The sequence below is a fragment of the Berghia stephanieae genome, chromosome 8, assembly GCF_034508935.2.
Source record: "Berghia stephanieae isolate SIO BIC M18660-M18661 chromosome 8, UCSD_Bste_1.3, whole genome shotgun sequence".
NCBI lineage: Eukaryota > Metazoa > Mollusca > Gastropoda > Nudibranchia > Aeolidiidae > Berghia > Berghia stephanieae.
This window is the reverse complement of record NC_088367.1, coordinates 9,806,094-9,831,793: the sequence shown is the minus strand read 5'-3', so window position 1 is coordinate 9,831,793 and position 25,700 is coordinate 9,806,094. Positions and strand designations below refer to the sequence as shown.

The 25,700-nt window shown below is 36.4% G+C and overlaps 1 protein-coding gene across 6 annotated transcripts in view; it reads right to left on the bottom strand.

Annotated features, from left to right (window-relative positions):
* Positions 1-25,700, bottom strand: part of LOC144978140 (uncharacterized) — a 51,192-nt gene that overhangs the window by 5,002 nt on the left and 20,490 nt on the right. For all 6 annotated transcript variants that reach the window (XM_078923804.1, XM_078923806.1, XM_078923803.1 and 3 more), the window contains 11 exons: positions 25,108-25,209; positions 23,452-23,634; positions 20,972-21,227; positions 20,063-20,161; positions 18,975-19,125; positions 17,175-17,224; positions 14,692-14,810; positions 13,296-13,468; positions 12,047-12,217; positions 8,939-9,005; positions 7,451-7,610 (listed from right to left, as the gene is read on the bottom strand). In XM_078923804.1, coding sequence (XP_078779930.1) covers positions 7,451-7,610; positions 8,939-9,005; positions 12,047-12,217; positions 13,296-13,468; positions 14,692-14,810; positions 17,175-17,224; positions 18,975-19,125; positions 20,063-20,161; positions 20,972-21,227; positions 23,452-23,634; positions 25,108-25,209 — 1,531 coding nt within the window. The remainder of the gene's footprint in view (positions 1-7,450; positions 7,611-8,938; positions 9,006-12,046; positions 12,218-13,295; positions 13,469-14,691; positions 14,811-17,174; positions 17,225-18,974; positions 19,126-20,062; positions 20,162-20,971; positions 21,228-23,451; positions 23,635-25,107; positions 25,210-25,700) is intronic.

The following is a 25,700-nucleotide window of genomic DNA, read 5'->3' as shown; positions in this document are numbered from 1 at the left end:
TGTATCCAGAGGAGAAAAACATTATAAATCTGATCATGTTTTGACTTTTATATATTCTGATCACATGACATGTGAAAAAGTTCTAGCCAGCATAAGAGAATAAAAAGTACAGATTTTCTTTGTTTCGAACCAAGCTGCTCGTTGCTGGGCGGAGTTGACGTCAGACTAATGAATCCAATTGGCATGCAGCAACCATTATTAACAGAGGTGTACTCGTACCTACAGTGGAACCCTTGTATAACACATCTGGATATAACAGCCTCCTGGTTGTACGGCTATGTGGTCTTGTGGCAAGACACTCACTTTCGGATCAGAAGGTTTGAGTTCGAGCCTCGCTCAGCACATAGTTGAGTCCCTGGAAAAGGCTCTCTACTCACATTCTCTCACCGTACCTGGCCGCTAAACAGCGTTGTCTTTGTCCAAAAAAAAATGTAATATCGACGAACAGGCGTCATGTCCCGTCCTATATGTTAAATGTTGCTGTTGACCAGGGACCCCTTTTAAAGCGCTTTGAGCATGTTTAGTGGATATTGCGCTATATAAAAGCTAAAAAAAAAGCTCAATATTTCGCATGAATAAATAGAGCTCAGAGAAGAATTTAATAAAATTATCTATAAGATTTAAATTGTAAAATCCTTTTGTGAGAAATTAGTTGGATGAGTGAGGAAAACGACGAAGCGAAAATGTGAAAATGATGCAGGTTATCATTTTTCACCTTTATTCGATCTGATCTCAAAACTAGCTCCTACATGTTAAGTGATGCTTTTGGCAAGGGACCCCTTGTAAAGCGCTTTGGGCACGTTTAGTGGATATTGCGCTATATAGAAGCTCTTTTTTTTTTTTCTTTTGGTTAAAACGGGGGTTTTTAAAATCACTTTTTGTCCCCTCTTTGCTTTTAGTAAAATTTACTGGCTATAGCAAGGACTTTTAAGAGCCTAGTACACTTATGGAGGACAGGACAGAATGGCGAAGACTTGTGGCTTATGTTGGGCACCCCAAGGGGCGGCCTAAGTAAGTAAGTAAGTAAATTTAAGAGCCTAATTTGATATAACAGGGACGCCAGTGCCAAAACCCACTCAACATCTCCAAATAGAATGCATTATCCCACATTACGCTGCTCCTCGGGTAAGCCTACAGCTAAAGAGAGCCGAGAACTAACCTAGACTAGTTTTTGAATACTATTTGTGTGTGTGTGAGTGTGTATGTATAGGCGACTAAGTATTATACTACATAATTTTTAGTATAACATGGGCCTTGCTGCAGGCAGACTGCATGTAGTACAAAATACACACACACACACACACACACACACACAAAATGGCCCGTTTCTGTGTGTGTGTGTGTGTGTGTGTGTGTATACAAGAGAGAGAGAGAGAGAGAGAGAGAGAGAGAGAGAGAGAGAGAGAGAGAAAGAGAGAGAGAGAGAGAGAGAGAGAGAGAGAGAGAGAGAGAGAGAGAAAGAGAGAGAGAGAGAGAGAGAGAGAGAAATATTGATTTAGGTCATTTGAGTGAATTCCTTTAAATTTGGTTTATAACAGTTCTCGTTTATAACAGGGATTTTAGGCTGGTCCCACCACCATACTGCTCTACTGAGGATCCACTGTATTTTAATCCTCTCCTTACCAGCTATTTTTAGGATTTTCCTCAAAACTTCACATCCAACTAACACACACACAAAAATAATTTTATCACTCAAACACAATAGCAGTAAGCTCTAGCAATAAATAATTTCTTTAACAAAGCATGCTCTACAACTACAACACACTGTTCACTTTCTTTAAATTTTATGATGAAATATGAATAAGAAAATTGTTGTTTTAAAGTTAACGAATGTGACAAGTTTCCTATGGTTGGTAAGGAGAGAGTTAAAACCAAATAAAATTCAGTTAGCATTTAATATTTTGAAATTCACTATTTTGAGACCAACTTTTTCAAACAGCATTTTTTTTTTTTTTACGCACCAGCTGTAAAAGCTTAAAAAGCTCAATTTAGCAGCTTAGTAGGCTATCACTTTGACGTGTGTAAATCCAACTTAATTTTTTAATACCTTTTGAAATTTGAAAACTGCATTGAATTTACACCAAACAGGACGAGGACAAGCTAAGAGTTAGTAAAAGCGGGTTTTAGAACAGCAGAAATTAAGAGATAGAGAGGGGGGTGAGGGGTGCAAGAATAAAGCACATAATATTACCACGGTGGATTAAAACATTTTTTTTTTTAAATTGAGCTTTTATATAGCGCAATATCCACTAAAATGTGCTCAAAGCGCTTTACAAGGGGTCCCTGGTCAACAGCAACATTTAACATGTAGGACGGGACATGACGCCTGTCAGGCGATATTACATTTTTCGGACAAAGACAACGCTGTTAACGGCCAGGTACTCTTTTACACCTGAGTACGGTGAGAGAATGTGAGTAAAGAGCATTTTCCAAGGACTCAACTATGCGCCGTGCGAGGCTCGAACCCAGGACCTTCCGATCCGAAAGGGAGTGTCATACCACTAGACCACATAGCCGCAGGATTATATAATTATAAAACTGTATTATAGTATAGCAAGCGAGCACGTAAATAAAGCAATCAATATATGAAAACAATTGTATAAATAAGTCTTAAAATAGAAAAGAATTTTATAAATACGAACTAAGAAAAAAATAAATATTAAAAAGCAACTAACAGCAATAACAGATAAATGTTAAAATGCAACGTACTAAATACTATAGGTAAATAATAATGTGAAATTGAATGTAAGCTTCAATTTAATTTTAAAAAACAGATCAAATGAACGTTTCGGGTTTCCTCTATGATTCATCTTAACTACGCCACTACCACATCATCTCATTCATCTGTGGTGTTTCATTCATCCTGTTTTGTTGATAATGGGGAAACCCGAAACATTCATTTAAGGGGCAGCGTGGCTCAGTGGTATGGTCTTTGCTTCCTACCCAAAAGGTACCGAGTTCAATCACCCCACCGTTGCATTGTGTGGCCTTGAGCAAGTCACCTCGCCCTAGCTCACCTTGTGGTGCTGCTCTGCGGCTGACGCCTGGGTTATTCCAGTCTTCCGTTGGAATAGACTCTAAAGACAAATTTCCCCTTAGGGATGAATAAAAGGAATTTTTTTTATTTGATCTGTTGTTGTAATTAAATTGAAACTTACATTCAATTTCACATTATTATTTATTTCTTCGAGCTTCGAGCAGCAACATCTACATTAAAAACTAGAGGGGAAAAGAACCGTACTACGAGAACACATAGCCCCACAGCAAATTAAAATTCACTGATAGGAAACTCTAGTTTTGTCTGTCACATATGCTGAAACTGATGCACCCTTAAATGAAAGATGTAGTACAGGGGAAAATGGAGGGGCAAACGAGGAAGAGGAAAACCTAGGTCCAGTTAAAATTACAAATTGATTAATGCTATTCCAATATGATAGATTTTATTCTTAAATTATCAATTTATTGTTGTGTTTTATTTGCATTGTAAAGCACCTCTGAGCAAATTGTGGATCTAGGCGCTATATAAATTCATTCATTCATTCACTCAGTTATATCAAAAAAATATCCTAGAATGGACAAATATATTTATGGAAGAGAGTTGTACGATAACGTGAGAGGATTTGGCAAACATTTGTCATAGCAGAGTGTGGGCATCCAACGTCAATGATAATGATGCTGGATAGTAAGTAAGTATGTAAGATAGGCCTTTAAAGAGTGTGGGCATCCAACGTCAATGATAATGACGCTGGATAGTAAGTAAGTATGTAAGATAGGCCTTTAAAGAGTGTGGGCATCCAACGTCAATGATAATGACGCTGGATAGTAAGTAAGTATGTAAGATAGGCCTTTAAAGAGTGTGGGCATCCAACGTCAATGATAATGACGCTGGATAGTAAGTAAGTATGTAAGATAGGCCTTTAAAGAGTGTGGGCATCCAACGTCAATGATAATGACGCTGGATAGTAAGTAAGTATGTAAGATAGGCCTTTAAAGAGTGTGGGCATCCAACGTCAATGATAATGACGCTGGATAGTAAGTAAGTATGTAAGATAGGCCTTTAAAGAGTGTGGGCATCCAACGTCAATGATAATGACGCTGGATAGTAAGTAAGTATGTAAGATAGGCCTTTAAAGAGTGTGGGCATCCAACGTCAATGATAATGACGCTGGATAGTAAGTAATATGTAAGATAGGCCTTTAAAGAGTGTGGCATCCAACGTCAATGATAATGACGCTGGATAGTAAGTAAGTATGTAAGATAGGCCTTTAAAGAGTGTGGGCATCCAACGTCAATGATAATGATGCTGGATAGTAAGTAAGTATGTAAGATAGGCCTTTAAAAATTGAGCTTTTTTTTTTTTTAATTGAGATTTTTTTATATAGCGCAATATCCACCAAACATGCACAAAGCGCTTTAAAGTGGGTCCCTGACCAACAGCAACACTTAATATGTAGGACGAGACATAGCGATATTACAATTTTTCCGACATATAAAACACTGTTCATAACCAGGTACTCGTTTTACACCTGAGTACGGTGAGAGAATGTGAGTTACGAGCCTTTTCCAAAGACTCAACTATGCGCCGAGCGAGGCTCGAACCCAGGACCCTCAGATCCGAAACTGAGTGTCATAGCACAAGACCAACATGGCCGCACAAAAAATCACTGAACTTAAATCAAACAAGGGGCAAATCCACTCAATGCCGCATTCTAACACCCTAAATAGAAAACAATGGCCCCCTACGGAGAAACTAAAGAGCAGGCACTGGAGTGTGATAGAAGTCTGAAAAGATCTGTCGGAAACTGTTTGTTTTTGTTTTTAGGTGTTTAACGGCGCTTTCGACACTATTTAGGTCATTTAAGTGCCAGTTTCTGTCTTTTATCAATTTTTATCGGCCTTGAGGGGCCATAGCTGCTCAATCGTGTACTGTTGTAATAATTGTTTTTTATAAAATCATAGTAGTTACATGTTTGTTGTTTAAAAATATTCATTTACAATTTCTGCAGGAGTTCACATTCCTGCAGATACTTTAAAATTGTAAGCGGATAGACAGACTGGAACAGAGACTTCAAGTTCCTGTTTTCATAATGTTGTGAAAACAGTGCCAGGCAAAGAAGAAAGAAAAATACAATCAGTAATACAATCAGTAATCAGGATGTCTAAGGTTGGATCCCAATAAGGCGAGCTGAGTTTTTTGAGGGATGGTATTTTCTTTCTGTTCTGCCTGACACTGGGGGGTCCTGATCAGGATAGAGCAGTCCTGATAGCTCAGTGGGTACACGCTTCACAAGCAAAGGGAACGAGATCAATCCTGTGTGCAGTCGAATTTTTTTCTGACTCCCCCCTCCCCCTGTCCACCTGTCCATGAATGGGTAGCTGAATCTGTTTGATTTGGCGGAAAGCACTTTGTGATAGAACAGCGTTCTGTCCAAAGGATAGCAAGCAATTGCTATTGTCCATTTCACGCTATAGAAACCGGGATAAACTCTGGCTCCATGGGCCAAATGGCTCTAAAGGACTGATTCATATACATTTTTTAAAGATTTCTGTTAAATGCAACTGACATTTAATATGAAGTGAAGACAATCGCAAAGAACTGTCTGTCAAATCTTACACAGTCAGCTACACTATTTCTGCCTGGTGTACATAAAGCTCAATTAAAACAGAGAGTCCAGCCTCATCCAATAATCTCATTTCGTACAGATGAATGTAATGTATGCTCTTTGCTCAACCAACTGATTTGTCACAAGACTCCCTTAATTAACCAGTAGATTTTTGACCAATCAAAACATGGAATTTGACACACCTTCACACGTGCTAGGACAAACATAGTTGGTTGTTTATAAACAATAAATGAATGAAATTGACCTTTCTCTGATCGTTGTTATTGTTTTCATACTGCCAAATGGGTGACTAGTTATCACATAATTTTCTCGATCATAATATTATAAACGTTTAAGTTTACACATAGACGTCTAGATTTCTGTGTTGGTTTTATTCATCAAGCGTTAGAACAGTGGGTATTTTTACTTAGACAACTACCATCGATAGTAAAATCTGTACAGTCTGCTATGTTTACCAATCATTGTCATTGTTTACGTTATGACGACTGTCTGAGAGGCGTGGTTATGTAAGTGTCTATTCACAAGAGAAATTATTAATAATAATAATAATAATAATAATAATAATAATAATGCACATTCATATTGCGCAACCTATCCCCCTGGTTGAAGGCTCTGGAAGCATTACAAATAAAACTGTCATATCGAAAGAGAAAAAAATACACACTAACAGCCACCCCCTCTCCTACCACCCACTGCCTCAAACACGCCAATACCACACACACACTCATCCACATCCACACGTACCACATAAACACACTTGCAACACAACACATTCATGACAGGTATTAATGTTATTAAATGGGTATTAGTCTATATTCCATGCCAATGGGGACTTAGTAAATAACAAAATGATATGCATAAATACAGAGAGACAAAATATGAGTTAATGCATGTCTTTGGTTAACTCACTCAACCCTAACACCGACTATATCCGTTGTTTACCCGGGGTTACTTTTACCCCATGCCTATTAAGTACATTTTTCTGAGACAAACTATAGGCGTAGTATCAAAGTTAATGCTTTGAATTTTTACATGTTAATGGAAGTTGAATAAAACTATCTATAAACATGTTCATTTTTTATACATTATTTTTCGAATTTTGAAAAGTTGCAAGAATCTCTAGGATTGAGTGAGTTAACAGCTATTGCAGCTTCTTACCGATAACGACAAAAGATACATGCATGAGTATTTATTTGTATTAGAGCAAGTAATGTGTTGATCAGACCCATTTCCTTTGACATAAAGACACAGTTAAAATGGGTTCAAATCCTGTACTCCCATCTTTCCCCTCCCCTCTCCCCCACTCCCCATATACACTTTATCATATTCTGACACTGATACATCAATTATACAAAGTAATAAACAAAAAGGAATACAACAGCTTAAAAAAAAGTATTTAAAAATACCAAACGCAGAACATTTCGGGCTCAAAACCCTTCTTCAGCCAACAACAAAACTTTCCAAGACTTTTCTACAGGAAGAACTACAAAATATCTCTGTCGTCCATTTGGGATTTAGTAATGTATTTCTGTCTTTATTGTTTTTAACTAAAAAAAGTAATGAAAACATAAATAAGTATATTATGTTTTCATTGATTTTTGTTGTTGGCTGAAGAAGGGTTTTGAGCCCGAAACGTTCCATGTTTGGTATTTGTTGCTTTATTTTCAAGCTGATATAATCAGTTTTTGTTATTACTTTTTACAGTCCACAGCTTCTAGCAGCTTGGTTTACATTTATTATACACATGATTAAAGGCATATTTATTTTATTTTTTTTTGTCTTTTTAAATCTTAATTTAGCTGCCAACCAGATAAAATCAAACTCACACTCCGACCAATTGGACTCAGCTCGTAGCTGGTGCTAGCAGGAGATCCATAGGAAGACGAATTGGCAGTGGAGTTCTGTCTGCTGGTCTTACGTCTCTTGACATGGATGTCTGCATCGAATGGCTCCAGATCTCTGGGAAAAAGATCTCGGGTACGCTCTCTGGGGTCAAGAGGTAAAAATTTCTTTTTTTTTCAATTTTCAAGTTTTATAATAAGTGATTGAATGAATGAATGAATAAATGAATTTATATAGCGCCTAGATCCACAATGTGCTCAGAGTCGCTTTACAATGCAAATAAAACACAACAATAAATTGATAATTTAAGCATAAAATCTATCATATTGGAATAGCTTGATTATATAATCCAATTCACTTATAAGACAGTGGTTCAAAAAGATAAAAAATGTACAGGACGTGAAAAAATACAACAACAAAAAAAAGAAAAAAAGCGAGCCTTTAAATAGCGCAATACCCACTAAACATAATCAAAGAGCTTTACAAGGGGTCCCTGACCAACAGTAACGCATAACATGTAGAATGCTTGTTCGGCGATATTACCATTTTTTCCAACAGAGACAATGCTGTTAATGGCTAGGTACTCATTTTTCCCCCGAGTATAGTGAAATAATTTAAGTAAAAAGCCTTTTCCAAGGACTCAACTATGCGCCGAGCAAGGCTCAAACTCTTAGGACCTTTCGATTCCATGGAGACTGCCACATAATCGTTGCCATGGAAATTGAAATTGTTTGCTGGCCATCCAGGATTATATTACTAATTTTTTAAAGTTTGCTTGATTTTGACAAGGCATGCTATATTTTGTAATATGGTTTTACGGCGCTTGAGGCACATTAATTCTTTCGGCGCTGGGGCTATAATATTTGCATTTCCATCACAAAATGGCTGACACCTGATTGAGGCAGCATGAGAATGACAAGCTAAGACAAAGCGACATTAAAATTCGGCGCAAAATCTCAATTAAAATACCCCCCCTAGGGCCAATTGACTGTTCTGATGAAAGCAATGAAACCATTGGTTAAATCTATAGTACTTTTGTATAAACTAGAATTGAATTAAATTATTGTTTTTGCCTTTCAAGACACGGTGTGGCCATTGGCCAGTAGAACAAGTGCGGCCAATGGCGCTTAAAGAGTTAAGGTCATTTCAGCATAATTAACTCAAAAGGTAAGGAAAGAATTTATTCTATTTCTCTGTTTAACCCTCTCGTTACCAACCATTTTCAGAATTTTCCCCAAAATGCCATACCCAACTAACACAACATAGATTTTTTATCACTCAATAGCACTAAAATTCTTGCGAGACATAGACTTAAGCAAAACACGCTCTACAACACACTGTTCATTTTCTTAAAATTTTATGATGTACAAACGAAATTTAAATAAGAAAAGTGTTGGTTGTATTTTCCTATAGTTGGTAAGGAGAGGGTTAAAACTACAATGGTAAATAAACTCTGATAAAGAAAAACTTACGGGACTTGCAAATGAAGCATGGCCACACGTTCCATAATGCACTCGTGGTATTCCTCTGCAGCACATTCTTTGGAAACAAAAAAATATAATGAAAAAATGAGCTTTTATATAGCGCAATAGCCAGTAAACGTGCTCAAAGCGGTACCATTCCAGCCGACATATGCAGGTCTGACATCCGAACCCACTTATGGGCACAGTTTAACATTGTTGTAATATTGTCTGTCATTATTTTGAGATTTCCATTCCATTACAACATAAGGAATTGAGTTATCAGACCTGCAAATAAGTGCACGTCGATTCCGGCCTAAATCTATTCTTCAGCGACAACTTGAGCTTTTATAGGATAATAGCCACTAAACGTGCTCAACGCGCTTTACAATGGGTCCCTGGCCAAGAGCAACATTTAACATTTAGGACTGGACAACGCCTGTTAGGAAATGATACAATTTTTTTTCGGACAGAGACAACACTGTTAACGGTCAGGTACTAATTTTACACCCGAGTACAGTGAGAGAATATGAGTAAAGAACCCTTTTCCAAGGACTCAACTATGCGCTGAGCACAAGACTCAAACCCAGGACCTTCAAGATCCAAAAGCGAGTGCCATACCACAAGACCACATAGCCGCATAGTGCGATAGTCATTATTCATATTATTATCAGTAGTTCCTACGTTTCAACATACTCACTACTTTTAGGGTACTTCTTCAACTTTGCCAGCGGCACTATTTCTTGCTTTGATGATATTATTAGTTCCTATGTTTCAACATACTCACTAGTTTTAGGGTACTTCTTCAACTTTGCCAGTGGCACTATTTCTTGCTTTGATGACATTATTAGTTCCTATGGTTCAACATACTCACTAGTTTTAGGGTACTTCTTCAACTTTGCCAGCGGCACTATTTCTTGCTTTGATGATATTATTAGTTCCTATGTTTCAACATACTCACTAGTTTTAGGGTACTTCTTCAACTTTGCCAGTGGCACTATTTCTTGCTTTGAATATATTATTAGTTCCTATGGTTCAACATACTCACTAGTTTTAGGGTACTTCTTCAACTTTGCCAGCGGCACTATTTCTTGCTTTGATGATATTATTAGTTCCTATGTTTCAACATACTCACTAGTTTTAGGGTACTTCTTCAACTTTGCCAGTGGCACTATTTCTTGCTTTGATGATATTATTAGTTCCTATGTTTCAACATACTCACTAGTTTTAGGGTACTTCTTCAACTTTGCCAGTGGCACTATTTCTTGCTTTGATGATATTATTAGTTCCTATGTTTCAACATACTCACTAGTTTTAGGGTACTTCTTCAACTTTGCCAGTGGCAGTAATTCTTGCTTTGATGATATTATTAGTTCCTATGTTTCAACATACTCACTAGTTTTAGGGTACTTCTTCAACTTTGCCAGCGGCACTATTTCTTGCTTTGATGATATTATTAGTTCCTATGTTTCAACATACTCACTAGTTTTAGGGTGCTTCTTCAACTTTGCCAGCGGCACTATTTCTTGCTTTGATGATATTATTAGTTCCTATGTTTCAACATACTCACTAGTTTTAGGGTACTTCTTCAACTTTGCCAGTGGCAGTAATTCTTGCTTTGATGATATTATTAGTTCCTATGTTTCAACATACTCACTAGTTTTAGGGTACTTCTTCAACTTTGCCAGTGGCAGTAATTCTTGCTTTGATGATATTATCAGTTCCTATGTTTCAACATACTCACTAGTTTTAGGGTACTTCTTCAACTTTGCCAGCGGCACTATTTCTTGCTTTGATGATATTATTAGTTCCTATGTTTCAACATACTCACTAGTTTTAGGGTACTTCTTCAACTTTGCCAGTGGCAGTAATTCTTGCTTTGATGATACTATTAGTTCCTATGTTTCAACATACTCACTAGTTTTAGGGTACTTCTTCAACTTTGCCAGCGGCACTATTTCTTGCTTTGATGATATTATTAGTTCCTATGTTTCAACATACTAGTTTTAGGGTGCTTCTTCAACTTTGCTAGCGGCACTATTTCTTGCTTTGATGATATTATTAGTTCCTATGTTTCAACATACTAGTTTTAGGGTGCTTCTTCAACTTTGCCAGTGGCACTATTTCTTGCTTTGATGATATTATTAGTTCCTATGTTTCAACATACTAGTTTTAGGGTGCTTCTTCAACTTTGCTAGCGGCACTATTTCTTGCTTTGATGATATTATTAGTTCCTATGTTTCAACATACTCACTAGTTTTAGGGTACTTCTTCAACTTTGCCAGTGGCACTATTTCTTGCTTTGATGATATTATTACTTCCTATGTTTCAACATACTAGTTTTAGGGTACTTCTTCAACTTTGCCAGTGGCACTATTTCTTGCTTTGATGATACTATTAGTTCCTATGTTTCAACATACTCACTAGTTTTAGGGTACTTCTTCAACTTTGCCAGCGGCACTATTTCTTGCTTTGATGATATTATTAGTTCCTATGTTTCAACATACTCACTAGTTTTAGGGTACTTCTTCAACTTTGCCAGCGGCACTATTTCTTGCTTTGATGATATTATTAGTTCCTATGTTTCAACATACTCACTAGTTTTAGGGTACTTCTTCAACTTTGCCAGTGGCACTATTTCTTGCTTTGATGATATTATTAGTTCCTATGTTTCAACATACTCACTAGTTTTAGGGTACTTCTTCAACTTTGCCAGTGGCAGTAATTCTTGCTTTGATGATACTATTAGTTCCTATGTTTCAACATACTCACTAGTTTTAGGGTACTTCTTCAACTTTGCCAGCGGCACTATTTCTTGCTTTGATGATACTATTAGTTCCTATGTTTCAACATACTCACTAGTTTTAGGGTACTTCTTCAACTTTGCCAGTGGCAGTAATTCTTGCTTTGATGATACTATTAGTTCCTATGTTTCAACATACTCACTACTTTTAGGGTACTTCTTCAACTTTGCCAGCGGCACTATTTCTTGCTTTGATGATATTATTAGTTCCTATGTTTCACCATACTCACTAGTTTTAGGGTACTTCTTCAACTTTGCCAGTGGCACTATTTCTTGCTTTGATGATATTATTAGTTCCTATGTTTCAACATACTCACTAGTTTTAGGGTACTTCTTCAATTTTGCCAGCGGCACTATTTCTTGCTTTGATGAGAGGATGTAATCGATGAGACGGTCAGTTGTGTTCTTGCTGACGATGGTTTTCATGGCACCGAGCAGCCCCTTCTCTCTGATGTCATCCATGCTGGTGTTAGTCACCAAGATCTCATCTGAAATAAAAATTTAAAAAATAAAAATAAAATTCCCTTTATTATTCAGAAATGGGATAGTAAAAAGTTCCAAGAATTACAATTAAAGAACCCAAGAAAAAGTAAGACAAAGAAGGGGAATTGGTTCAAATAGGAAACAGATGTAGATTCCAAGAGCACACTATCAAAGTATATGTATATATATGTGTAGAACAGCACCTAAGAAGCCATGGTGTGGTCCAGACCCTGTAACATGCATGTTCCAATAAATAATTGAGCTTTTATATAGTGCAATATTCACTAATCGTGCTCAAAGCGCTTTACAAGAGGTCCCTGGCCAACAGCAACATTTAACATTTAAGACGTGCCATGACGCCTGTTAGGCGATATTACATCTTTTTTCGGACAGAAACAATACAGTTAACGGCCAGGTACTCATTTTACACCTGAGTACGGTGAGAGAATGTGAGTAAAGCGCCTTCTCCAAGGACTCAACAATGCCCTGAGCCGAGGCTCGGCTCGAACCCAGGACCTTCCGATCCGAAAGCGAGTGCCATACTACAAGACCACATAGCCGCACAATCGTAAAACATCATCATATTATGATCACATACCTGCATTCCCAATTCGCAACTTGATTTCAATGGCAAGTTTGATATTGGCACTCTTGCAATTTGGACTGGCTACGAATGATCGTACTGGCCGAATTAAAGCGGTCTTTGGCGGCACCAGCTTGTCGTAAAGAAGACGCTCTGCTTCCTCCTGTGCTTTTATATAGCGCAATATCCACTAAATGTGCTCAAAGTGCTTTACAGGGGGTCCCTGGTCAACAACAACATTTAACATGTAGGACGGGACATGATGCCTGTTAAGTGAATTTACAATTTTCAGACAAAGACAATGTTGTTAATGGCTAGGTACTCCTTTACACCTGAGTACAGTGAGAGAATGTGAGAAAAGAGCCTTCTCCAAGGACTTAACAATGCGCCGAGCCGAGCAGAGGCTCAAACCCAGGACCTTCCGATCCGAAAGCGAGTGCCATACTAGAAGACCACATAGCCGCACAATCGTAAAACATCATCATATTATGATCACATACCTGCATTCCCAATTCTCAACTTGATTTCAATGGCAAGTTTGATATTGGCACTCTTGCAATTAGGACTGGCTACGAAAGATCGTACTGGCCGAATTAAAGCGGTCTTTGGCGGCACCAGCTTGTCGTAAAGAAGCCTCTCTGCTTCCTCCTTCGTCATAGGGTCTGAGATGATGCTGGAAATGGCAAACAACAGATAGTAATATAATACATTGGGTACAATTACAAAATGATGGTCCCGATAGATCACGTGGTAGAGCATTTGCTTCACATGAAAAAAAGGGACCAACATCGATCCCGGGGGAAGTCGGACATTTTTTTTTTCTAAACCTCCGCCTTGCCCACCACCCAGCATTGATTGTGCAGCTGGGTCTTTTAGATCTGCCCAAAAGTACTTTGTGATAGACTAGCATGCTATCTAAAGGATAACATGCAATTGCTATTGTCTAATTCATGCTATCGAAACTGGAACAAACTCCATACAATTACCAAAATGCATTGACAGAACATGGATTGGGAAGTTGTATTTGTTTGGTATGGCAAAAAGTACATTGTGACCCACTAACCTCATTCTCTAAAGCAACAAAACAATTGTTATCCTACTGATAGTACAAGAAGCAGTGTAAATTCGTGCTCCATGGGGCTTATGGACCAGTAGAATTATCCACACGAGATGTTTGTATGAAGTACATAATATAAAAATGTACATTGAATGGATGTGTCACGCATGATTTCAATAAACCACTACAATTACCGAATTGCATTGTGCGCCTATGTGTGGTCTTGTGGTCTTGTGACACTCGCTTTCGGATCGGAAAGCCTGGGTTCGAACCTCACTCAGCGCATCGTTGAGTCCTTGGAAAAGGCTCTTTACTCACATTCTCTCAAAATACTCAGGTGTAAAATGTGTACCTGATCGTTAACAGCGTCGTCTCTGTTGGAAACAAAATGGTAATGTCGCCTAACAGGCGTCATGAGTCGTTCTAAAGTCTTTTAATTCCCTTTATTCATCCCATAGGGGAAATTTGTCTCTAGGGCCTATTCCAAGGAAAGACTGGAATAACCCAGGCATCAGCCACAGTGGAGCGCCACAAATTGAACTAAGGCGAGGTGACTCGCTCAAGGCCACACAGAGCAGCGGCGAGTGATCGAACTCGGTACCTACATGTTACGTGTTGCTGTTGACCAGGGATGCTTTGAGCACGAATCAGAATTTCAAATCAAAAATCAGGATTTTTTTTTTGATGATGATGACAATGACAGCGATAATGATGACACGATGATGATGATGACGATGACAGAGATGATGATTATGATGAGGACGATGACACGATGATGACGACGACGATGACGACAATGATGATGATGATGATGAAATAATCTGAGAATGATGCCATACTTGTCCAACCATGGCTCCAGGAGATACGACTCAATGCTGTTGACAAAGGCATAAAACCAGGTGAAGAAACTAAAATTCTTGTTCATGTCTTTCTTGTCTGCGGTCTTGCAAATACGCTCCTTTCAAAAGGAAAAAAAAAGAAAAGAAAAAAATGTGTATGATAAATTAATTGTTTTAAAAAAAAAGAAAAAATATAAAGAGCCTTTAAAAAAAAAAAAGAAAAAAAATGTGTATGATAAATTAATTGTTTTTAAAAAAAGAAAAAATATAAGAGCCTTAAAATTTTTTTTTTTTTTTTAAATTCCCTTTATTCATCCCCCAAGGGGAAATTTGTCTTTAGGGTCTATTCCAAGGGAAGACTGGAATAACCCAGCATCAGCCGCAGTGCAGCGCCGCACTGAGCTAGGGCAAGGTAATCGAACTCGGTACCTGAATTCTATTCGTTGATGTGATGAGATACCTTCACTGGCTCCCGCTCAAAGTGAGGAGTTGATTACTAAAGTTACCAAAGTTTATTCAATCTTGGGCTTTCACCGATAATTTAAAAAAATTGATGACAACATACGTGAAAGTGAGAGAAAAAAAAAGAATGAAGAAAAGAATGGTAAATGGAACCAAAAAATAAAACGATACCATTAATAACCAGACAACAATACGACAATGTAAATTCCACCAATACTTACAACAACAAAGTATAATTAGTAGTATACATTAATAAGAGTAAAGTAAGAATGTAATATGGTAATTTAGTAAAGTAGTAGTAGTAGTAGTAGTAGTAGTAGTAGTAGTAGTAGTAGTAGTAGTAGTAGTATAGTAGTAGTAGTAGTAGTAGTAGTAGTATGTAGTAGTAGTAGTAGTAGTAGTAGTAGTAGTAGTAGTAGTAGAGTAGTAGTAGTAGTAGTAGTAGTAGTAGTAGTAGTAGTAGTAGTAGTAGTAGTAGTAGTAGTAGTAGTAGTATAGTAGTAGTAGTAGATAGTAGTAGTAGTAGTAGTAGTAGTAGTATAGTAGTAGTAGTAGTAGTAGTAGTATAGTAGTAGTAGTAGTAGTAGTAGTATAGTAGTAGTAGTATAGTAGTAGTAGTAGTAGTAGTAGTAGTAGTAGTATAGTAGTAGTAGTAGTAGTATAGTAGTAGTAGTAGTAGTAAGTAGTATAGTAGTTAGTAGTAGTAGTTAGTAGTTAGTAGTAGTAGTAGTAGTAGTAGTAGTAGTAGTAGTAGTAATAGTATATAGTATAGTAGTAGTATTAGTAGTAGTAGTCAGTATAGTAGTAGTAGTAGTAGTAGTAGTAGTAAGTAGTAGTAGTAGTTAGTAGTAGTAGTAGTAGTAGTAGAAGTAGTAGTAGCAGTAGTAGTAGTAGTCATAGTAGTAGTAATAGTAATAGTAGTAATAGTAGTAGTAGTTAGTAGTAGTAGTAGTAGTAATAGTAGTAGTAGTAGTTGTAATAGTAATGGTAATAGTAATAATAATAATAATAATAATAATAATAATAATAATAATAATAATAATAATAATAATAATATAATGATAATGATAATGATAATGATAATAATAATAATAATAATAATAATAATAATAATAATAATAATAATAACAATAATGTAGAAATATCGAGTATTGTTCTTGTAAATGAGCACCACAAATTGCCCTGCTATGTTGAATTCAATGCTCTATATGGCCAAACATTCTTTTACAATCATGAACTAATTGCCCCAAACACCCTGTTTTGGCATCTTAGATATTAAAACGACCATCTTTTACAGCTTCCTAATACCAATCTTAAATGTGTCTTGACAACTGACAGACGCTATCGCCATTATTAGTACCAATCTTTAGCGGGAAGTTCAGTAAGTTTAGGAAGGGTTGTCTCATCGTATTGTATTATTTATCAACATCTTTTATTTTTAATTTGTAGTCTACAGCATATTTTGTTAACATTTCATAATGGAGAAAACTAAAGAAAAGATCTACGTTAATTATGATATGCATTTTTGTACAGAAATATGAATAATAAATTTTGTATTTGGAACCCTTGGCTTGTAGTTGGTTTGTTTGCAAATAACTTCTCCGCCGGTGACGTCCAATCAAGGGACGCTACTCTTCCGCTAATCTCATTCCCTATAAATAACTTGCTTTATCCTCCCCTTACCACCCATAGGAAAATCGTCACATTTAATTTGTTACCATGCAGCCAACAATTTTCTTATTCTGATTTCACTTTGTTATAGTTATAGCTATAAAAAACTGTGTTGCAGAGCTCATTTTGTGAACAAAATATAGAATATATTCATTACTTATACTGTTTGGAAAATCTATTTTTGTTTTGTGTGAGTATGAAGTTTCGGTTAAATTACTGAAAATAGCTGGTAAGGAGAGAGTTAATAATTATCATTGTCATTATTATCATTAGAGGTAATATGCATTGTTATCGTTTAAGTACAATCATAATTTACTAACTTCAACAACTATACGATCATTATAATATACCTTCACAAATCCATGTTCTGTAATTTTCGTATTGTTTCCAGAGGTACTTCCTGAAAAAAAAAAAATGGAAGATTGAGGTGAATGGATGAGTGAATTTTTAACTTAAAAAAAAAATATTTGATATAGGGGTAGGAACTGGTAAATTGAAGAACGAATTATTGTAGCTTTAGATAATTGTTTTGGACATTAAAAAGTAAGTAAAATTAAATGGATGAACTTGTCCTGTATCTATTGATGACATAAAGTTAATTTTCTCATTACCACCTGAAGGGATAGTAGTAGTAGTAGTAGTAGTAGTAGTAGTAGTAGTAGTAGTAGTAGTAGTAGTAGTAGTAGTAGTAGTAGTAGTAGCAGTAGCAGCAGCAGCAGCAGCAGTAGTAGTAGTAGCAGTAGTCGTAGTCGTAGTAGTAGTAGTAGTAGTAGTAGTAGTAGTAGTAGTAGTAGTAGTAGTAGTAGTAGTAGTAGTAGTAGTAGTAGTAGTAGTAGTAGTAGTAGCCATTAGGCTCATGGAGCCTACGTTTATCCCAGTTTCTATAGCATGAAACGGACAATAGCAATAGCTTGCTACCCTTTGGATAGAATGCTGGTCTATGGCAAATTACTTTCTGCCAGATCTAACAGACCCAGTTACCCAATCGCTACTGAAGGGATAGCTGAATTTTTCAAAATGTAAAAAAAAATTTCACTCCTTCCAATCATTTATCTTATGAGGACTGCAGTGTACTACAATAAATAATTTTATGACAGCATAACATCCTCGTTTCGTTTTGGTATATCATCAACATCATCATCATTGCCTTTTTCAGCCTGGGTCAGGGTATAGGCCAGTCAAACAGCCTCCATCCTTCTCTATCTTGAGCTAACTTTTTTATTATCTCATTCCATGTCTTATCATTTGTCTGTATAATATCAGCTTCTTTAATTCTTCTCCATGTTCCTCGAGGCCTTCCCCTTGATCTTCTGCCCTGAGGGTTCCAGTCCAATACTTTCTTTGTTATAGCGGAGTCATTCTTTCTAAGGGTGTGTCCAATCCACATCCATCGCCCTCTTCCTATTTCCTTTCCCACTGGTTTCTGCTGCGTTCTTTTCCATACTTCTTCATTCTTCGGCGGTAGATATTACATAACTATTTTTTACACATTTTATTTCAAATAGTTAGTTATGCTGCGACAATTGAACAATTTGAAATCTCAGTAAAACTGAGTTTATGTTGATGTGATGAGATACCTTCACTGGCTCCCGCTCATAGTCGAGAGTTGATTACTAATGTCACCAAAGTTTATTCAATCTTAGGCTTTCACCAATAATTCATACAAATTGATGACAACATACGCGTGAAAGAGAGAAAAAAAAATATTAAAAAATGAAAAGAATGGTAAATGGAACCAAAAAAAAAAATGATACCATTAATAACCACACAACAATACAACAATATAATTTTTAAAATTTAAAAAACAAACTTTTATATAGCGCAATATCCACTAAGCGTGCTCAAAGCGCTTTACAAGGGGTCCCTGGCCAACAGCAACACATAACATGTAGGACGAGACATGACGCCTGTCAGGCAATATTACAAATTTTTGGGGCAGAGACAACGCGGTTAACGGCCAGGTACATCTTTTACACCTGAGTACGGTGAGAGAATGTGAGTAAAGAGCCTTCTCCAAGACTCAACTATGCGCCGAGCGAGGCTCGAACTCAGGACCTTCCGATCCGAAAGTGAGTGTCATACCACAAAGCCGCACCACCAATACTTACAACTTTAGCACATATAAAAACAATACAATCACAATATCTTACTTCTACTTGCAGGGATTAAACCCAGGAGGAATTCCTTGGCGTTGCATGAAAGGGATCGCGTCCTTCCAGGTGAGACGCTTTGAACCCTCTGGTCAAGCATAGCCAAAACTTGATCCCTGTCCAGCTCATCTTTGACCTCGCATTTTGAATACTGAGAATGAAATTGGTTATGATGAGGTACAAGAGAATGCACAAATTATTCATCAAGCCATTCCAACAACTGCATTTTTCTCTTCTATTTTGAAAAATAAAATAAATAAATTGAGCTTTTATATAGTAAAATATCAACTAAATGTGCCCAAAGCGCTTTACAAAGGGTCCCTGACCAACAGTAACACATAACATATAGAACAAGACATGACGCCTGTTAAGCGATATTAATATTACAATTTTTGTGACAGAGACAATGCTGTTAACAGCCAGGTACTCATTTTACACCTGAGGAGGTTAGAGAATGTGAGTTAAGAGTATTTACCAAGGACTCATGCATAGAGCGGGGCCTCGAACTCAGAAACTTCTTCTTATCCAAAAGCAAATGTCATACCACAAGGCCACATAGGCGCACTTTTGTTTGAAATTATGAAAGTAACAAATTAGGGAACAGGCACAAGCACAAGATAAGAATCTGACGAAGTGTGAATGACACAGGTCAGTGTCAGACAAGGCAGATTGAAGACTAAAAGAAAAAAAGAAAAAACAAAAATAAGTTTTTTTACTAAAAGAAAAAATTAAAATACACAAATATTTTTTTTTACTAAAAGAAAAAAATAAAATACAATAATAGTGGTATGACCATGCTATTCTGTTTTGAAAAAAAAAACATTTTAATGAAATAAAAATAAGAGCTTTAATCCAAATCTAGTAAAAAAAAAAAAAAAAAAAAAAGAAAGAAAAAAAGAAGAAACAAAAAAAAAAGAACAAAAAAAAAAAAGAAAAAAAGAAAGAAAAAAGAAAGAAGAAAAGAAAGAAAAAAAAGAGAAAAAGAAAGAAAAAAGAGAAAAAGAAAAAAAAAAGAAGAAAGAAAAGAAAAAAAAAAGAAAAAAAAGAGAGAAAAATAAAGAAAGAAAAGATTTTTAAAAAATCCTTACCATGTCGTTCTTGTTACAGAACACATACCACATCCGGGCACCCATAAATTCCAATGCTTGCACTGAGCCAGTAACTAGGTTAAATGGGAGTGTCTTGGTCTGCAGATAAAAAGACGAATTATGAGAGAGAGAGAGAGAGAGAGAGAGAGAGAGAGAGAATGAGAGAGACAGAGAGAGAGTAAGAGAGAGAGAGAGACGAGATCTAGAAGAGAGGGAGAAGAGAGAGAACGAGAAAAGAGAGAGAGAGACAGAGAAAGAAAAAAAAGAGAGAAGAGAAGAGATCTAGAAGAGAGGGAGAGAGAACGAGAAGAGCGAGAGAGAGAGAGAGAGAGAGAGAGAGAGAGAGAGAGAGAAAGACAGGGAGAGAGAGAGAAAAAGAGAGAGAATAAGAGAAAGAGAGATCTAGAAGAGAGGGAGAAGAGAGAGAACGAGAAAAGAGAGAGAGAGACAGAGAGAAAGAAAAAAAAAAAGAGAGAGAGAGAGAGAGAGAAAGAGAGATAATGAGAGAGAGAGAGAGAATGAGAGAGAGAGAGAGAGAGAAAGAGAGAGAGAGAGAGAGAGAGAGAATGAGAGTGAGAGAGAGAATGAGAGAGAGAGAGGTGCAAATATCCATTTTATGGCTCACTACTTTTTATAGTCCACAGCTTCTATCAGCTTTGTATCACTTTGACTAGTTATAATATCATATTGTCAATGTTTTAAACCAAAAAAAAGTGCCCAACAGGCAACTTCTACAGAATATAAAGGAAATTCAGTTCCAAATGGAGGAAAGAAATGAAGCAGAACATTAAGAAAGACAAAAACCTGGAATTTATGATGTATAAAAAATGTGTATATTTATCACTTATGTGTTTGGTTTTTGTTTTTTATGTTTTTTGTTTTGTAATGGCAAATTTATGACATACATACCTCTAGAGTGAACTCCCTTTCAAAACAAGAGACTGTTATTTTAAAGCGCAATCGGACATATTGGAAACGAGTGTTGCTCCCATTCTCCCGTGTGTGTTTCTGTATTTTGATGTCTTTAAAGGAAATACTTGGAAAGTCTACTGATATGCAGTCGTCAGCGATAGCAAGCTCTCCCGTTTCATGACCATCCTCAGTTATGAGAACAACAGAGGGGTACTTCACCTTAAAATCATAAAAATGTTGTCCACCTAAAACCCTGTAAAAAGTATTAATAAACAAAAATGAATATAAACAGCTTCAAAAAAAGAAAGAACAAAATACCAAACACAGAATGTTTCAGGCTCAAAAGGCTTCTTCAGCCAACAAAAAAAAAAACATTAAAAACATTAATACATTACTAAAATCCTGAAGAGATGAAAAATGTGTGTGCATGACATAACCAGTCGGAAGGTGAAAATTTTCGATTTGCATTTTATTGCATTTTCTGAAAGAATATGCTCCCCAGAGCATTTTAATCTTTATTTGAAGTAAATCGGGTGATTTTTTCATGAAGTTATAGTCAGATGTATGGGAAAGGTATCCAGTAACTTTTCTCAAATTTCATACTTTTTCAACTTCACTAGCTGTAAAAAAAATATTTAGAAGTGAAATTAAGCTTTGATATTTCCCGAAAATGTAAAAAAAAAGAGTTGATTTAATCAGAGAAGTAATTTTTGATTTAAAAAATTGACCTCCTACCTAAACTTGGCAAAATCTCAGTTCAAACCTTTTCACCACCCAACTGATTATGTCATTCACTGTAAATATATTGTCATTCCTCTATTTAAATTCCATTGACACTCATTCTTTTTTTTTTATGTTGTACATTAAATATCATATTTTTCGAATGATACTTTTAACTAAAAATGCTCAGAAAAGTGACTTATATTGATAAGGCTGAGTTGTAACAGTAGGGTTGTGAGTTCAAACCCTCGTAACCGCAAAATTTTTATTCACTATTGCCTTCTGGCACTTTTCTATTCACTTCCTTTCTTATTATTGTATTATTAATTATGTTTTACAAGTTAGACAGAGCCCAAGATATCTTAACTCTTTCAGCGCGGAGACTATAATATTCGCATTTCTGTCACAAAATGGCTGACACCTGATTGAGGCAGCATAAGAATGACAAGCTAAGACAAAGCGACATTCGAATTCGGTGCAAAAACGTCGCAGCCACCCCTACAAAGAAGCACTCACAAAAAGCGGATACAACACACCATTTGAATACACAGACGCCTCCCTCTCATGTAAACCTCAACACACAAGTGAAGAACGCAAAATAAGAAAACGACATATTACTTGGTTCAACCCACCTTTCAACTAAACGTCAGCACAAACATTGGACAGCAGTTCCTAAAGTTAATTGATATACACTTTCCAAAAAACCACAAGCTACATAAAATTATTAACAGGAATACCATAAAAAAGCTACTCGTGTATGCTCAACATAGAACAAATAATTTCAAGCCACAACAATAAAATATTAATAAACCGCTGACAAGAGCAAAACCCACCCACCAGAAAATGCAACTGCAGAAATAAGGAACATTACCTTGTAAATAAACGATGTTTAGAATCAAGTTTAATTTACCAAGCCACAGTCACCGAAACTAAAACAAACAAGCAAGAAAAATATGTAGGACTAATGGAAAATAATTTCAAAACAAGATACAACCTCCACACCTCAACATTTAGAAACACTAACAAAAAAACATCCACAAAACTCAGCGAACATATTTGGAAATTAAAAGACAACAAACTAGACCACAACATTTCATGGAAAATTATATTTAAAGCAACAGGATACACACCAACATCAAAACAATGTAGCTTATGCCTGGAAGAGAAATATACTATAATCAAACACCCTCATAAAGCCACACTCAACACGAAAAATGATATGTACAATACTTGTCACATCGCCGGAAGTACTTACTAATCAACTACAAACCTACAGAACCACTTCAACAGGCAACAACACACAACAAACCAAACTCATGTAACACACAGTCCTGACGATTGCTGAAAAGGCCTGAAACATCGATGTAGACTGACTCCAACATTGTGGTAAATATTAAAATAATCTCTCTCTCTCTCTATCTCTCTCTCTCTCTCTCTTTCTATATATATATATATAGAGAGAGAGAGAGAGAGAAAGAGAGAGAGAAAGAGAGAGAGGGAGAGAGAGAGAGAGAGAGAGAGAGAGAGAGAGAGAGAGAAGAGAGAGAGGGAGAGAAAGAGAGGGAGAGAGAGAGAGAGGGAGGGAGAGAGAGAGAGAAAGAGAGAGAGAGAGAGAGAAAGAGAGTGAGAGAGAGAGAGAGAGACAAGAGAGAGAAAAAAAACGGGGGGGGGGGGGGGGGGGGGAATATTGGAGGTTTTGATGATGAAGATGATGATAACAACAATCAAAATATTACTAAGCTTAATGAGTTCCTTACTCGATGCGAGCCTTCATTCCAGACTGTTTTTTAGTGCTAAAAATCTTTGGCTCTTTGCTCTTGGCACCTTTTCCTTTTGTCTTTTTTGGTTCAGCTGACTCATTGTCTTCATTTCCATCCTTCTTGCCTCCTTCACTTTCTATGTATGTGAATCCGTCTGGATGCTCCTGCACAATTAAAGCTCTTGGAAGAAAAAGAAAAAAAATTAGTGATAATGCAAAAGAGAACGAAAAGCACTAAGGAAAGAACTAAAGGAAAAAAGAACTAAGGATAAGAAAAGAGAACTAAAAGGAAAAAACGAAAAGAACTAAAGGAAAAAGGAAAAAAGACTAAAAGGAAAAAAAGAACTAAAAGGGAAAAAAGAGAACTAAAAGGGAAAAAAGAGAACTAAAAGGGAAAAAAGAGAACTAAAAGGGAAAAAAGAGAACTAAAAGGGAAAAAAGAGAACTAAAAGGGAAAAAAAAAAGGAAAAAGAACTAAAAGGGAAAAAGAGAACTAAAAGGGAAAAAGAACAAAAGGAAAAAAGAGAACTAAAAGGGAAAAAAAAGAAAGAACTAAAAGGGAAAAAAGAGAACTAAAAGGGAAAAAAAAAAGAGAAACTAAAAGGGAAAAAAGAGAACTAAAAGGGAAAAAAAAACAAAAAAAAAAAAAAAGGAAAAAGAGAACTAAAAGGGAAAAAAGAGAACCAAAATGGAAAAAAAGAGAACTAAAAGGGAAAAAAGAGAACTAAAAGGGAAAAAAGAGAACTAAAAGGGAAAAAAGAGAACTAAAAGGGAAAAAAAGAACTAAAAGGGAAAAAAGAGAACTAAAAGGGAAAAAAGAGAACTAAAAGGGAAAACAGAGAACTAAAAGGGAAAAAGAACTAAAAGGGAACAAAAGGACCTGATCCGAATTTTCTTCTTCCTGTGTTTTTACAAATACATTCAGCAATATGTGTATTAAGTATTTTCCAATGTTTACCACACTTGTCATTATGAATATTGAAATCGTTATCTCTGATTAAAGCAACTATTATCTTGTCCTAACTATCCGTCAATATTTTCCAATGTTTACCAAACTTGTCACTCATCTAGCGCAATATCCACAAAATGTGCTCAAAGCGTTCTAAAAGGAGTCCATAGCCAACAGCAACACTTAACATTTAGGACGAGACATCCTGCCTGCTAGGTGCTAGGCGATAAAACAATTTTTTTTTCCGGACAGACACAACGCTGTTAATGACCAGGTATTCTTTTTATACATGAGAACAGTGAGAGAATGTGAGTAAAGAGCCTTTTTTCCCAAAGACTCAACAATGCGCTGCTCAGGACTCGAACCCAGGACTTTCCCATCCGACGGTAATTGTCATACCGCTAGACCACATAGCCACACTTCAATGCACTGCTCAGGACTCGAACCCAGGACTTTCCAACCCGAAGGTAAGTGTCATACCATTAGACCACATAGCCACACTTCAATGCACTGCTCAGGACTCGAACCCAGGACTTTCCAATCCGACGGTAAGTGTCATACCATTAGACCGCATAGCCACACTTCAATGCCTGGTTTTTACTACAAGGAAATATGGGGATTCCCCATCGGTTTATAACTAAAACTATTTTGTACAACGGGATATTCCCGATAACTAAACAATTAGAATATAAATAAAACACTTACATCTTCATGTATTCCTCAATGATGTGCTCCAGTTTACTAGGGGGGCTCTCAAGCCTTGTGTACAGTTTTTTTAACACATAGACAAATCTGTCAAATCCCAAACTAGAAAAAACAAAAGAAAAAAAAAAAGAAAACTAGAATTTTCTGAAATGAAAATGCAACAAAGAAAAGATGAGAACTGCTGACTTCAGCTGGTGATATGTCTTTACAAGACAGAAACATGGGTGTCAGCAGGAAGAAGTGATGAAACCTGAAACTAAAATCTCGACACTTTGCCAAACCTGAAAATGTTCCTACTGAAAATGCGGCCTAAACTTTACTCTTATTTCATCACTGTTTTTATACCATTAGAAAGGTCAAGGCTGGGTTGGACAGGCCGAGGCCTTGACCAAAGAGAGTTCCGGTTTCACGAATCTACCTCCATACACTGAAAAGGTGGCTGAATCACTTTTTCGAATTTTTACCGATGCTATTAGGTTATTTTACTCAAAACACTGAAACCAGAGGTATTTGACTTCGAGATATCGCAAAACCGGAATTCCAGCATGAACCGGAAAAATGGCACCCATGGACAGAAATTGTGTAATTAATTC